The sequence below is a fragment of the Anarrhichthys ocellatus genome, unplaced genomic scaffold, assembly GCF_004355925.1.
Source record: "Anarrhichthys ocellatus isolate YVR2014 unplaced genomic scaffold, GSC_Weel_1.0 scaffold13, whole genome shotgun sequence".
NCBI lineage: Eukaryota > Metazoa > Chordata > Actinopteri > Perciformes > Anarhichadidae > Anarrhichthys > Anarrhichthys ocellatus.
Window position 1 is genome coordinate 7,349,988 of NW_022280043.1, and position 13,473 is coordinate 7,363,460.

At 46.1% G+C, this 13,473-nt stretch overlaps 1 protein-coding gene across 1 annotated transcript in view; it reads right to left on the minus strand.

Annotated features, from left to right (window-relative positions):
- Nucleotides 1-388: 388 nt before the first annotated feature.
- Nucleotides 389-13,473, minus strand: part of LOC116386718 (forkhead box protein O3-like) — a 30,049-nt gene continuing 16,964 nt past the window's right edge. The window contains exon 2 of the mRNA XM_031853174.1: nucleotides 389-4,895. Coding sequence (XP_031709034.1) covers nucleotides 3,180-4,895 — 1,716 coding nt within the window. The 3' untranslated portion in view covers nucleotides 389-3,179. The remainder of the gene's footprint in view (nucleotides 4,896-13,473) is intronic.

A 13,473-nucleotide genomic window follows, 5' to 3' on the forward strand; every position in this document is an offset into this window, starting at 1 on the left:
GTGTTGGTGCATATGGTTTCATAACTGCGCTGTGTGCTTCTTTGTGTAATTGTGTGAATTTGTTGCATTTTCAAATGTATGTGTGTGCATGTGTGTCTGTGTGTGTGCAAATGTGTAGAGGCGGGGGCTCCCCTGGGGCCTGGCAGCATGGCGCTGTAGCGCTGAATACGCCTCCTGTGAAAACGCCTCCAATGGGACCGGGACAGCTGTGGCCAACCTATACCGCTTCATGGGCCATAACAAGCCTTATGACACACACGCACGCGCACACAGACACACACGCGCACACACCTATTACTCCAATCCTGCCAACTCTGTCTGGCTGTCTGTCTGTCCTCATTTTGTCTGTCTGACAGGAACTCTCGCTCTCTCCCTCTAACACATACACACACAAAATTCACACTATTTCTATCTTTCTTTCTCATGCAGTCTCAAGCACAAGTGATGGTTCCCAACATGTGTGAAGGTGCTCCCACCCCCCATATTTCATTCATACAGCCCACTCTTTCGCCTCCCACGCCGCGATTTGGTGTCCTGGTCAAACACAATAGTCAAGAGGGGTTGTCTACAAAATGAAGCAATAAATTAACAAGTAATGCACATGTATTCATGTTCAGTCATGAGAGTTGACAAGCACAAGTATGCTCAGGAGAATCCATTTAAGACTGTGAATTGTAAGGAAAGGGTCTTTTTTTTGTGTTACCATGAACAAAAACAAATCCATCTTCATGGTCAGATTCAGAAAATTGCAACGACAAAGATTTTCTTTTAATTTCATTTATTTAACAGTCACCAGATGATGAGATACATTCTCTTAAAAAAGAAATAGACAACAAAACTGATATTATTTCGAGATTTTAAAAACTATTATACAATATTCTTAATATATAGATTTTGTACAAAATAAAAGTCAGTAAAAGGGGCAAAGGTAGAGTGACATCTTAGAAAACAGAGAAAAGAAGGGGATAGGAGTTGACTCAAACAACTACCACATTTAGGAATGACAAAGACCTATCTCTTTCATAAATAAATATAGGAAAATTAGACATCATATATAGCTCTCTTTCCAATAACAGGGCATTGCTAAATGTCTGTAGCATAGATTATAACATAACTGCTTTGTGAGGCCCATTTGTTTAGAAAATTCCACGCATTTTCCTCACGGAGATTATCTGGAACCAGCGCGACTAAAAGCCCTGAAATAAAGGTATTTACTCCAATAATGGGTCTGATAGTCTGTGCTGTGCTTGACCTTTGGCTGTAAAAATCACCCCCACCCTACTATCAACCCCCCCATCTTTTCCTTTGTGTGCCGTACTTGGTGCAGACCAAGCGCAAGGAGTCTCCTTAAGGGAACTGGAGAATAGGGGTCTTATTTTTCCTCCCTCAAGGCCAGTGAGAAGCTTCAGAATCCCACACTCACAAACACAGAGACAATTGAGGAGAGCACGTGTGGAAGGGGTGCACGGTATTGGAACATAGGAAGGTCATACTGCACTACCAACATCATTTCACTCCTTACACTATGGATATTTCAGCGCTGTCCTCGTTGGTCCTTAGAATTTCAACAATACAACAACAACTACAAGACAACAGAATAAACACACAAAAAGTGGATGTGGATGGTTGTGGGGCATTACAACCCTGTTTGACATAGACTCATGCCACTCGGATTAGCTGATTGTTTTCTCCTCAATTACCTTCCATTGCACCTATTTGAGTATTTGAAGCTCAGGGTATAAGGACTGAAAACATGGGAACAGGGGAATACAAAATACAGACATTGATGATTTACAATACGAATACACTACCTGTTTTCAGACACACACACCCAAAGAGTACGGAAACTGAGGCTGATGATTGATCCCACTGCAACAACAGACTTTTGTTCTCTTCTTGGCTCCATTTTTTCCTTCTTGTACCCTCTGTGAGCAGGCAAGCGGACAGTGACATTGGCCCTTCTCAGAGCAGGACAGCAGGCAGAGTGACTTGGCGTTAATCACAGTTTTGTCTTGCTTTCTTGGCACATTAAGTTGGAGAGGCGAGCGGCCGCCCGGACGGCCGGGGTGAGAGATGGGAGGACAACGTGTTAGATTCCCAATAATGACGCATCGCTGCTGCATCACTTTGGATATTAAAAGCAAGATGCTGAATTTCAATCAAGCCACGTTAATGGCTCGGTGTGAGGAATGGTCACTTTATCGCCACTGGCAGGCAGAGCGAGAGGAAAAGCGAGAGAGGGAACTGGCACGAGGAGCGCAGGTGAGATAAGGTGATACAACATTTTAATCCACCAAATTGCATGCTAGCCAGTAATGATAAAATCTATTTAACGGTGTAGTGACAATATTCTCTAACCGAAGGCAAAAGGGCACTGACAAAACGTTACATCCAAGAGAAAAGTCAAAGCCCCAAGGACTAAATACATGTAGCTGTAAAAACCAGGACTGCCGGAGTGAGATAATTAACTGGATCTGATGAGCATGTGAATGTCGTTATCATTAAAATGATGAACAGATCTCTATTTAAATATACTGTATGCTATGAAACCCGTGTCAAATGTAAGGGTTAAAATCAACAATATTGTATTTATTCTATTTTTGAATTTGTGAGATATGAAGAATAGGCCGTGTCTAAGGCCTCACGGTTCTAATCACAAAAAAAGACTATCCCTACACAGACAATGGCAGCATATGAGAAAAGGAGTCCAGTTTTAATTCAATGCCAAGAGGTGAGACTTTATCAACGGAGCCTGTGATTTCCTCATTTGGTGCCGACAAATTCTGCAGCCACCTTACAAAACATGCCAAGCTCTGCCTGAGCTGCTCTGTGAACGCGTTGCACTGCGAGATGTGACCCACTTGCAATAAAGTGCATTGAGAGTTCAGTTCTCATGGTAGATGAGAAGCGATGATGGGCAAGCACAGCTGAGAGATTGTCATCACAGTATAGCTGATATGAAGAAAAACCTAATGTGACGTGAACTACATCTCTTGGGGAGGGGTGGGGGGCGGGATCAAAAGAGGAAAGGGTGACAGAAGAATTGTCAAGACAACAAAGCGGGACGGGAGTGTTGGTCCTAAAGTATCTGTGTCAAGTCAGGAATGTCACAGTTGAGCACAGTGCTTCATGGGTAGGGTAGTTCTTTTAGTTCAGAGGGTAGGATGTTGTCCCAGACTTCAGCCAGGCACCCAGCTCTGGTTGCTATGAGCTTGCTGTGGACCAGTCAGACCGCTCATTCCCATCCCCATGGTCACACCCATGCCCATACCCATGCCGATGCCCACCCCCTGGGCTAGGGAGCAGTCAAAGTTAAAGTCCATCTCCTCCCCAGAGTCCATAATATCATGGAGGAGGATGGACTCCACATCGCAGTCCAAGCTACCATGGAACATGTCAATGTCCAGGTCAGCTGGTAGTCTCTCATGGGGTTGAGGTTGGTGATAGCCATGGTAGTTGCTACCAATGCTACCATTCCCCATCCCCTGGCCATGGTGGTATGGTCCGTTTGTCATGCCTTGGTGTTGTGGATCGGGGTAGTGGTTGTGACGGGGGTGTGGAGCGGTGGCCACATGGCAAGAGTCCTGGGGCATGCCGAGCATACCTGCTGGGTTTGGGGGAAGGGTGGTGGAGGCGGGGAGGTGGGCATGTGATGGGGGGCTGTACAGGTAGGGAGCTTTGTGGTTGTAGGTCTGCAGCTGATTGCCGTTGCCACGTGGGATGAGGGCCACAGCCCGGGGCGGTGTGTGGTTATGGCTCTGGCTGAGGGTGTGACCGTTGTGAGCGAGGCTGTGAGGTGAGTTGTGGTTGTGGTTGGTGACATTGTTGTGATTATGACTACTTGTATGGCTGTGAGTTCTGTTATGGCTGTGAGCTGAGCTGTGACTATGAGGTCCATTGTGGCTGTGGCCATTAAGGTGGCCAGGGTGGTGGCTGTGATGGTTGGAGCCTGCTCCGTTAATAGCTTGCCCCATCATAGGATGGCTTTCCCTCTCCTGTCCCAGCATCATGTCCTTGGAACAGTATTGCTGCCTAACTGGACCGCCTGTAAGCAGACTCTGCAGGGCATTGGTGCTGGAGTATGCCCGCATGGTTCCAGAGAAACTTGCTGGCTTGTTCTCCTGAATGGTCTGCATGGGTGAGTGGTGGCGCAGCATCCCCATGCCTGTTGCACCATAGACGCCTGCACCATAGGGACTCTGCCCCTTCACTCCAGAGCTGTAGTGGTAGACAGGGGTTTGGTGCTTATGTCTGCCAACTGCTGGATGCTGCTGGTGTTGCTGCTGCGGTGGGTGATGGTGATGATAACTATCCTCTATCAGCTGCTCATCCAGGCTGATAGCACCAGTCAGGTTAGCCAGCTGAGGCAGCTGCTCAAGGGGAGGACAGAGATTCCCTGCCCCCCTGGATGGAGAGTGGGCACTGGTCGGTGAGGGGTAGAGGTGGGGGGAGGTGGAACAGGACAGGCCACCTTCCTCTGGTTCCTCTGGCTCTCCCTCTGCAAGGATGGGGGACAGACGACCACTAAGTGTGGAGGCTGATGAACTAGCCCTGGAATGGAGGTCTGTCCAAGCATCAAACTCTCCTTCTGTCCCAGATGCCCCTCCAGCTCCTGGGAGGCCTTTCTGTGGTGGGCTGCTTTGGTCGGGGGAACCCTGGAGCCCAACCACAACAGACCCTGCTCCTATCCCAGGACGGCCAACCCTCTTGCCTCTGACGCGGCCTTTGCTTTTTAGGTATTTGGTGCTGTTGTCCATGGAGACTGCTCGACGGCGGGGGGACTTGCCCATCTTCCCTCCATCTGGGTTCAGCATCCACCAAGAACTCTTCCCTGTTCCCTCATTCTGCACCCTGATAAAGCGTGTGTGGAGGGATAGGTTGTGTCGGATGGAGTTCTGCAGAGAGATCAGAGAGACACACGGTGAGTAAGAGATCAAAATAAATTGTAATACATACATCACATCACTTCTAATTTGTACACAAACTGCTTTTCTAAGGTGAACACTGTAAATTAGAGAAATTTGCATAAGATTCATATAAAATGTTCCAAAAGAAAATGAGAATATTACATCAAATGTAAAAATCAACAATGCAGACAAACGTACCCATAAATCATTCAGTCTATACATGATCAGCCATAAAGAAAATGTGGCAAATTATAACGTCGCTTCCACGTCTATTATTAGATATACAAAACACACAGAAGTAGAGGCACAACAGTCTATGCAATCAGTGTCAACCAAATTCAAAAAAATTGAGAGCACATTCAAAAACCCAAACATGTTCGAAGGACAGCTACAGCTGGCACAGAGCACGACACTGTCAGCCTCGACCAACCTGGAACGACCTGAGATTCGGTCTCGAGACACTTCCTTATGCACGTCAATCCTCCCACTTTCATTTCCATCAATCCATCTGTCCTCCTCCACTTCTGCTTTCAGCCGGACTGATGTAAGCTGCGGTGGTTGGGCGTACTGTATGTTTGAAGTCGGTGCCAGTCTGGCTTAGCGCCAGCCCTGTCTCTTTCGCTCTCGTAGCTTGAATGGGAGGATGTATTGGAAGATTGAGCCGGGAGCAAGGGAGGCTAATGGATGTATCCCACCCTCCGACATCTACCTTCACTGCCTATCTCCCTCTCCCTCCCTTGTTCTGTCTTTATCACGCTCCCTCTCTCTCTTGTCACGGAGTGCTACATATTTTGTATTTTTCTTATTTCACACACACTTCTTTGCACACAACAGTCAATTTCCACTTCTCCTTTCAATCTCTGTGCCTTCAATTATACAGTGTGTCACCAATTACTTTCCCATTATCTTCTACACGGGCATGTACAGTCACTGACTCAGTAATTCATAGGATATAGGTTATTTTTATTCTCATTTTACTATCATTTATCTCACTGAGTTTGTGAATGCTGAAGGTTCCTGGTGTGCAACAGAGTCTGTCGTTGCTGTTCTGCTCTTTGTTGTGTGTGAGGCATTTTGACGTTCACGCAGGAGAATATCAAATCAAAAGCACCTCCTGTGGTTGACGAATATACTGGGACAATAGATTGTTTCAGATCGAGGGGTACTCACAATTCCACCATCTCCATTATGTTGTGGATTATTTGTTTTCACACTGAATTGCACTGCAGGGAAACAAATAAATCAAATTGCGGCGGAGAACACATAAATGGGAGACGAACACAATTCAGGTGATCTGTGAATGCCTCTTTGGGTTATCTCGCTGTGACACCTCTGGCATTGGGTAACTATGGCAACCGGGTAAACGTGCAACAGCAGAACTATATCATATTGTGGTTAGAGTCTAGAAAGTGAGGGAGGGAGAGTGGGGGATGGGGGAAAGGATGCAAGAGGAGGCGGTTGTTTGATGCTGCTGCTCCAACACTAAACAGTCTTTCATCTCAGCAGTGCAGGTCCGCAGGGGATGCCCGCTCCCTGCTTCTGACGGCTTCTCTACGTGCCGCGCCAACTCCCCGTCTCACCCTGGCTGGATCATCCACCTATCATACCACTCCAAATCATCCACATCAAGTCCCGCGCATGCCTGAATTAAAACATATGTAAGCTTTCATGGCATTCCACCACGACTGGTTGCAAATGGGGCATCTTTCAGAGAGCTGAACCACTTCATGAGGCAACTCTGTGTGACCTGTCAAATCGCAATTTATCCCCGTATGAGGGAAGAACAGCCCCATTGAACTTGGAGGGATTTGTCATCATCCCAAACCCTCTTTATCTGATGAATCCACCTGCTAGAGAGATTTGAGAGATTTCGGACGGTGGCCAGCAATGGCATCATCATCATCACTAGCTGCTGGCTTCCTGTCGTGTAGTTTTCCACCACATGTTTTTCTCCATCATCCTGTTTGTGTAGTTTAGAATCTAAGAATAGCTCAGGTTGCAGGTGGTTCCACTGTGGGTGTGGTGCTGTCCGCCTGCTGTTCCCTGAGTCTGAGTCAGGGGCAATTTGGCCAGCCTATGGCCCTCACGCCCCCGAAACAAGCAGTCACTGCTAATCCCCCTCCATCCCCGAGTAATCCCAGACAATCCTGGGCTAATCCCAAGTTGATTCAGGGGCACTCCCAGCTGGGTGTCTCACACAGAGCCATGCCAGGTCACCACGAACACAGCAGGCAGCCCGGATATGCTATGATCCACAGTAATACAGCATATGGGAAGTTTGAGATGTGGGAAATAGGAACACTATAAACCCCTTAAAGGATGTAGTGTTAAACTATTCCTGATGTTTGTGCATTTTACTAGATTTTTAAGGCAGTGCAGCGATGTTGACCGCATTTTTGATGCCGCCATTGATTCAACTACCTTTACTCTGTGCTCTGTCCTTGAGGGTTGGCTTTGCCACATTTCTACCCCTACGGGTTGTATAGAATAAAATTGAAAACTTTATTATGTATTAAATATTCATAAAATGGAAATTCTCTTTCAGCCCCCTGGCTTGCTGGGGCAGATGGATGAAGTCCACAGAAACATACAGTGACAGTGAGGAACACACACATCACACGCCTGGGCCCGGGAAGCTGCTTCCTATTCAAATCATACCCCTTTAATACAATGGGCCTCGTGGAGAGGGCTCTAAATAATGAATGAACCCGTGGCTGGGCTTATGCAGAGAGATGCACTGCCTGGTCCCATAATACTGAAAAGAACAGACTGTCATAAGTAGTGGCGTGACCTCTTTGTTTTGTTATCAGGGACATCTATCCTCATCCTCAGCCTACAAACACAACTCAATCAGGCTGAAAGGGGTTAATTTGGACATAAAGTAAAAGAGGATAAGGGTAAGAGTTTATGGACCAATCAAAGCGAATTAAGGTGAACAAGGTTATACTGGATGCAGGAAAACAATCAGCTTGGGTTCAACTCTCATTAAGGCCTAAAAATCCTAATAGCTGATTTTGATATTTAGACAATAGATAGCAAGCCGCAGAACAGCCCTCTTTGTCCTCAGATTAAAAGCTTTGGTTCTTTTTGAGCAAATCTGACATGTTAACACCTATTTCCACAACACACAGGTGCATATGCAGTTAGAGTTGTTTTTTTTAACTGGCTCAAGGAAGGAGATATAGAAATTGTCTTGTGTGAATCTGGTCAGACAGATTATTGCTTAATATTTGTTGATGAGCAGAAACTGGTTCCTTGAATTCATCCATCATGATTCTCTTGAAGAACCATTCATTTGGCTCTCGGAAAACTGAAAATACCAATCAATTGTTCTCCTGTTCTCTCTCCCTTCTTCAATGCAAACTGGCTTTGATTCAGGGACTGGAGAGGTCCATTTAGTGTTGGGAATCAATAAAGTTGAATGGCTATCAGTGCTGAGGCTTAGCACACATCGAGGTCTGACTAACTATTCAATCCACCTGCATTATGAGACCAATATCGGTGCTCAATATGCCATATACCCACAACAATGTCTAACTGCCACAGGCTTGTCAGTTAAGTGAATGTGCCCACTTGTACAAATTGGCTTGGCGCCCAACGCATCCCTCTGTTGTCAGTCAGGCGTTAGCATTGAGTATCTGAGTATGGGGGCAGGGGATGTTATGTTGGGCCCAATGGTTCATCTGGGATAACCCAAATAACTGGCATGGGGGCAGCTGTGCCGGGGGGTACAGCAGGAGTTGGAGGGGCCTGGGGGTAGAGGGTGGGAATACAGAGGTACCACAAGGGGCCCCTCCGCGTCACACAAAGGGATGCCCACTCGCCCCATCCCCCTCCATCGGAGCCCACTCAGGGGTTTTCCCGCTTACACACCAACACACATGCTCACACACAGAGGGACGAGGAAACGGGTCAAACGGTTTATAGGACCCATCTTGTGGCGAATGTGCACTCATTCAAACAGAACTGAGTGACGAACTAAGGACTGTGAGTGGGGTCTGGGAACCAGCAAAAAGAAACCACTCACCCGATTCAAACAACCTTAAGGGTGAAGCAGCGTGGTGCGCTTGCCCAGCTAAGAACACAGCAGCTGTTCTTGTAGTGGCACCGAGCAAAGCCGTTTGCCACACTCGACTGGTATTACCAAACCATTTCATGCAGAATGGAGCCATTATGTATTGTCAAAGGGTATCCCTCTATGGTGCACATTCATTTGATAAGCCTAAATCAAGGGGGAGTTACAGAAGCACTAACTGTGTTTATTGTGATGCTGTTTTTGCCTGTGCAGAAGGCAGGAGGGAATCAGGGGGAGGGGAGGTTTCAACACAAGCAGTTTTGTTCAGCACAGGAATGAGTTTTGTCAGCTAAGCCCGTCTCCAGGCTATTGGTGGAAATTAGCGCCGGCTAAATATTCGCTTTCCATGATTGATGTCACGGCTCGCGTTGTCCCTTTGAAGGGAAATAAAGAATTTAGAGCCATGTGGATTAATAGGGACAGGGTTGGGGGAATTTTATGTGTCTGAGGGGGACTTGAAGAGGAACTGAAGGGCCTAATGGCTGCACAGATATGGCACAATGCAGCTGAGACGATATGGTGTATCAGGGAGTGAGAAGACAAGTGAGACTATGACAGTGAGTACAAGAAAGAAAATTGGAAATAGTTTGTATGTGCGTATGTCTGTAAGAGAGAGAGAGATAGAGCGTGTGCAAGAGAGAAAGAGAGAGATGGAGCTATTTGCCTGAGAAGCCCAGAGTCAGATGATTAAAATCCCTTTAGGAGGCTTCTTTAAGAGAGACAGATGGGCAGACAGGCCTGTTTTTGGAATGCAATCAAATTGAAAAGATTAAACAGGAGTCTCTTTTATTAGGAGGTGAGAAACAGTTACTTCTCTGCCACATGCCATCATCGCCTCCACAGCAGTGGTCACGACTGCATTGACATGCGAGGCACATTGCAGCCCTTGTTGGGGAAGAAATAAACCTGGGATTAGGAAATGCATATCTCACTGTATCACTGTGGGGTCCCTGAGGATTGGCAGCATTTTTAATTTCATGAATAAATACGATTTACAGGTAAGAGTCGAAAACTTTCTTCTAGAATTATTATAGAAAAAGTTAAAGTGAGTCGAATAGCTGTACTATTAAATACAGAATTTTCACTTGATCCTAACGCCAAATCTGAACAGGTACAATTCAAATATGCATTCCCTCAGCTGCCACTGTACTTGAAAAGACTGCGTTTGCACAGTAGAGTGATTCAAGCACTGTGAAAGGTGCTCGGTATTCGACCCTATTATTCCACAACAGTGCAGGAGTGCCATTTATAAAAAGGCTTAAAATGGAAAGCAAGTGTGTGGTAGTGTCTGGTAGCCTCAGATCAGGAAGTGGCTGTGGAGAGGGGTGTAATGGAGTTGGTAGGGGATTCCTGCCTGACTGTGCACTAATTGCATCCAATCGCTGGCGAGCCATCAGCCGTGCCCAGCCTGGCGCCAAGGGAAGGGTTGGCATCGGGGTGGCAGGGTGTGGGATAGAGAAGGGCTGCCGCAGCTTTGCTGGGTAAAAATAGACGCGGACAGATTAGTAGAGCATCTGAGACCCGGACAGGGGATCGGAAAATCCGCTTGCCTGATGCCAGGGACAGCTGAGTGTTTCCGGTGGGCGCAAAGGGGACACAATCTGGGCACCATGTCTGACGCCCACGCACAAAACGGGGGAGCCTCAGAGTGGGTGTGAGCACATGAAGGAGCACGTGCCATAGGGTAGCATGGGTGTGGTTTTTCCACTGGGACCTGCAAGGTAGGCAGACCTTGCACCCTCCCACTGAGGATTCACACAACAGGTGTTTGGGCTGGACCACCTGTGGGGCCGGCCGCCTGCTCGCACTTCACACCTCGACTAGGGAGCAAACTAACATTTTCCACTGGGCTTGCCATGCTTTTGTTGAAGACCAACACGTTTCTGGAGAGGCTTTTACAGCTCTTTTTACAAGATCTGCATGATATGCGTGCGTGCAAGCGTGCACAAGTCAATCTGCATTTATGTAAGTGCCTGTGTGTCTATATTTGCGTATCAGTCTGTTTAATAGCCAACAGGCACAGTGTGGATTTGATTATACTGAAACCTCCCTTTGCTATATATATAAAAAAAAAAAAAGCTGTTGGCCAACGACAGCATCGATGCAGACCCAGGCTTTTTTCACAATCGGCCTCGACATAATCTCATTCATAACAATGAGAATCTCATTTCCCACATTCTAAAGGTCAGTGCACACCTCTGATCGCACTTTAATAAACATCATTCTCAGCGTTTAATTTAATTTCAGCAGAGCAGGAAACTCATAGGCAGCCATGCAAAATTCATTGGATCGTCCCTTTAATTGCTTCACTTTCACAGTACAGAGAAGAATGACCGCAATCACGGTGAAGAAAAAGAAATTATGCACAAATACACAGAAACAAAGGCACACATCTGCAGCGCGCGCGCACACACACACACACACACACACACACACACACACACTGAGACAGAGAAGAGATAAGTGCAGTCAGTCAAGTGCCAGTTTTGGTTAAATTTTAATAAAATAAGCTTCACAATTTCTGTTGAACCATCACCATGTAGTGGCTCCACATCTCTTTGTCATCACACATTTTAACTCTCACCTAAATTGGCAAACTGTACCAAACAACCACACATACATGCTCAGACACACGACACATGCACACAGTCAGTCACTCCGTCACACACGTACATTGCACACACACATGCCAACATGACACAAAGCCTGGCACACCGGGCACACTCATTACCGCAATGCCAAGCTACCAGTTGCTAAGGAGACCTGTGGGAGAGGGAGGGTTCCTTGTTGTTGCCATAGCAGCCGGCTTGCTCCCTGCCAACTCTCTCCCTCGGGGGAGAAACAAGGCAAGAGGTGGGGGGTGAAGTGGGTAGAGGTAGGGGGCAGCGGTTTAATAGCGCTATGAGGTGCAGGGGAACTTCATTAGCCGTCAGTGTGCGCCGCACCAACCACTGCTTCCCATGAATGCCTACCCACATGCAACACTTCAGCCTGCAGACTCCCACTTACTCACGCACAGCCCATAGACTCCCACTTATTCACACACCTTTACAGAGAAGATGGAAATGGCCATGCTCGGAATGAAAAGCAGGGAGTTGGAGGATGGGGGGTGGAGTGCATCTGTAGGGGGAGGGGTAAAAAGGGCAGAGGTGAGTGAAGAACAAAAAAGAGGTTGGGGGAACAAAGGACAGGGTCTTGAATGTGGGGGCCCGCTTGAAAGAGTGGTACACTCTTTGGTAGTTAAAAGCTGTATGAAAGCAGTCTCAAATTGTGCCTCCTCCTAACCAACCTTGACCTTCAGTTACACCCACTATTCTTCAAACCATAGAATAGACCCGTTCAGCCAAACATACATACAGAGCATTGTTCATATGCTTTTTATGTATACAATGCAACTGCAGGACAAAGCACACAACTGCAAACATTCCTCCATATAGCGTGCGTACGGTTATTTAAGAACACACTGCAAGTTGTTTTACCAGTTGTGATCACAATTTTCTCTCATGCCATGTTAATTGTTTTTCACAAAATTAGCATTTTCTGATTGTTTTCTAAAAGTTTGCGGTGCACACTGAAATTTAGGGCCATTGTAGGTATAAAATTAATAAGAATTACAGAGCCGGAGAACGGGGGTTACATTCCGGAATTTTTTATTTTTTTTAACGAAGATCCTTCAAATCGGAAATGTACGAGAAAAAACCCAGATAGTGTCTGAGGTTGGAGTGGCAAATTTACAAGAAACTCGCAAATTTGCCAAGATTATTATCCCCTACCCCAGCTCTATGACCATTTTTTTTTTTTTTTTTTTTAACTGCAATGGCCCTAATACGCCATTGTAGAAATTTCAATGCATGAATAGAAAATATATCAGGTACACCGCCTAGTATCAGCAGGGTAACGCGCCGCTCAGCCACCTCAGACTCTCTGTGATCTTTTACTTTGTGTTTCCGTGTAGCCAAACACACACCACGATGTTGTCACAATGTGAATCTTTCAGTTTCGTAGTGACTTGATTGTGAATGATGGCTATAAACGCTAGCTGTTAATGGAGCTGTCGAAAATACTAATGTAAAATTGACAACTTATCAAGCTTCTGCAAACACAGCACAGGCGCCTCCTCTTCGCCTACAAATGTCCCTGTGATTAGAAGTTATATTAATGTGATTAAATCCTCAATGTGTGTAACTGGTTTTACAATTGAATTGTTTTCTATCATCTTAATGTGGCAGCCCAGAAATACCATTAGCCTTGGTTAATAGGTGGCATTTATCAGTATTCCTCACAGTTTTCAGCAACAACAACATGCATGTGAATGAATAGGAATATATAATTAAGCTCTGTCCATATTACAGAACCAGCATTTAAAACTTTTTTTTTAAATGCTGCCTTTTAAAAAAAAAAAAAAGAGAGATCAACTGTTGGTGCTCAAAAATGCTGCCTTAGTTTAGATTCATATGGAGAGAAAAAGACGCGTTTCAAAATGAATTCACG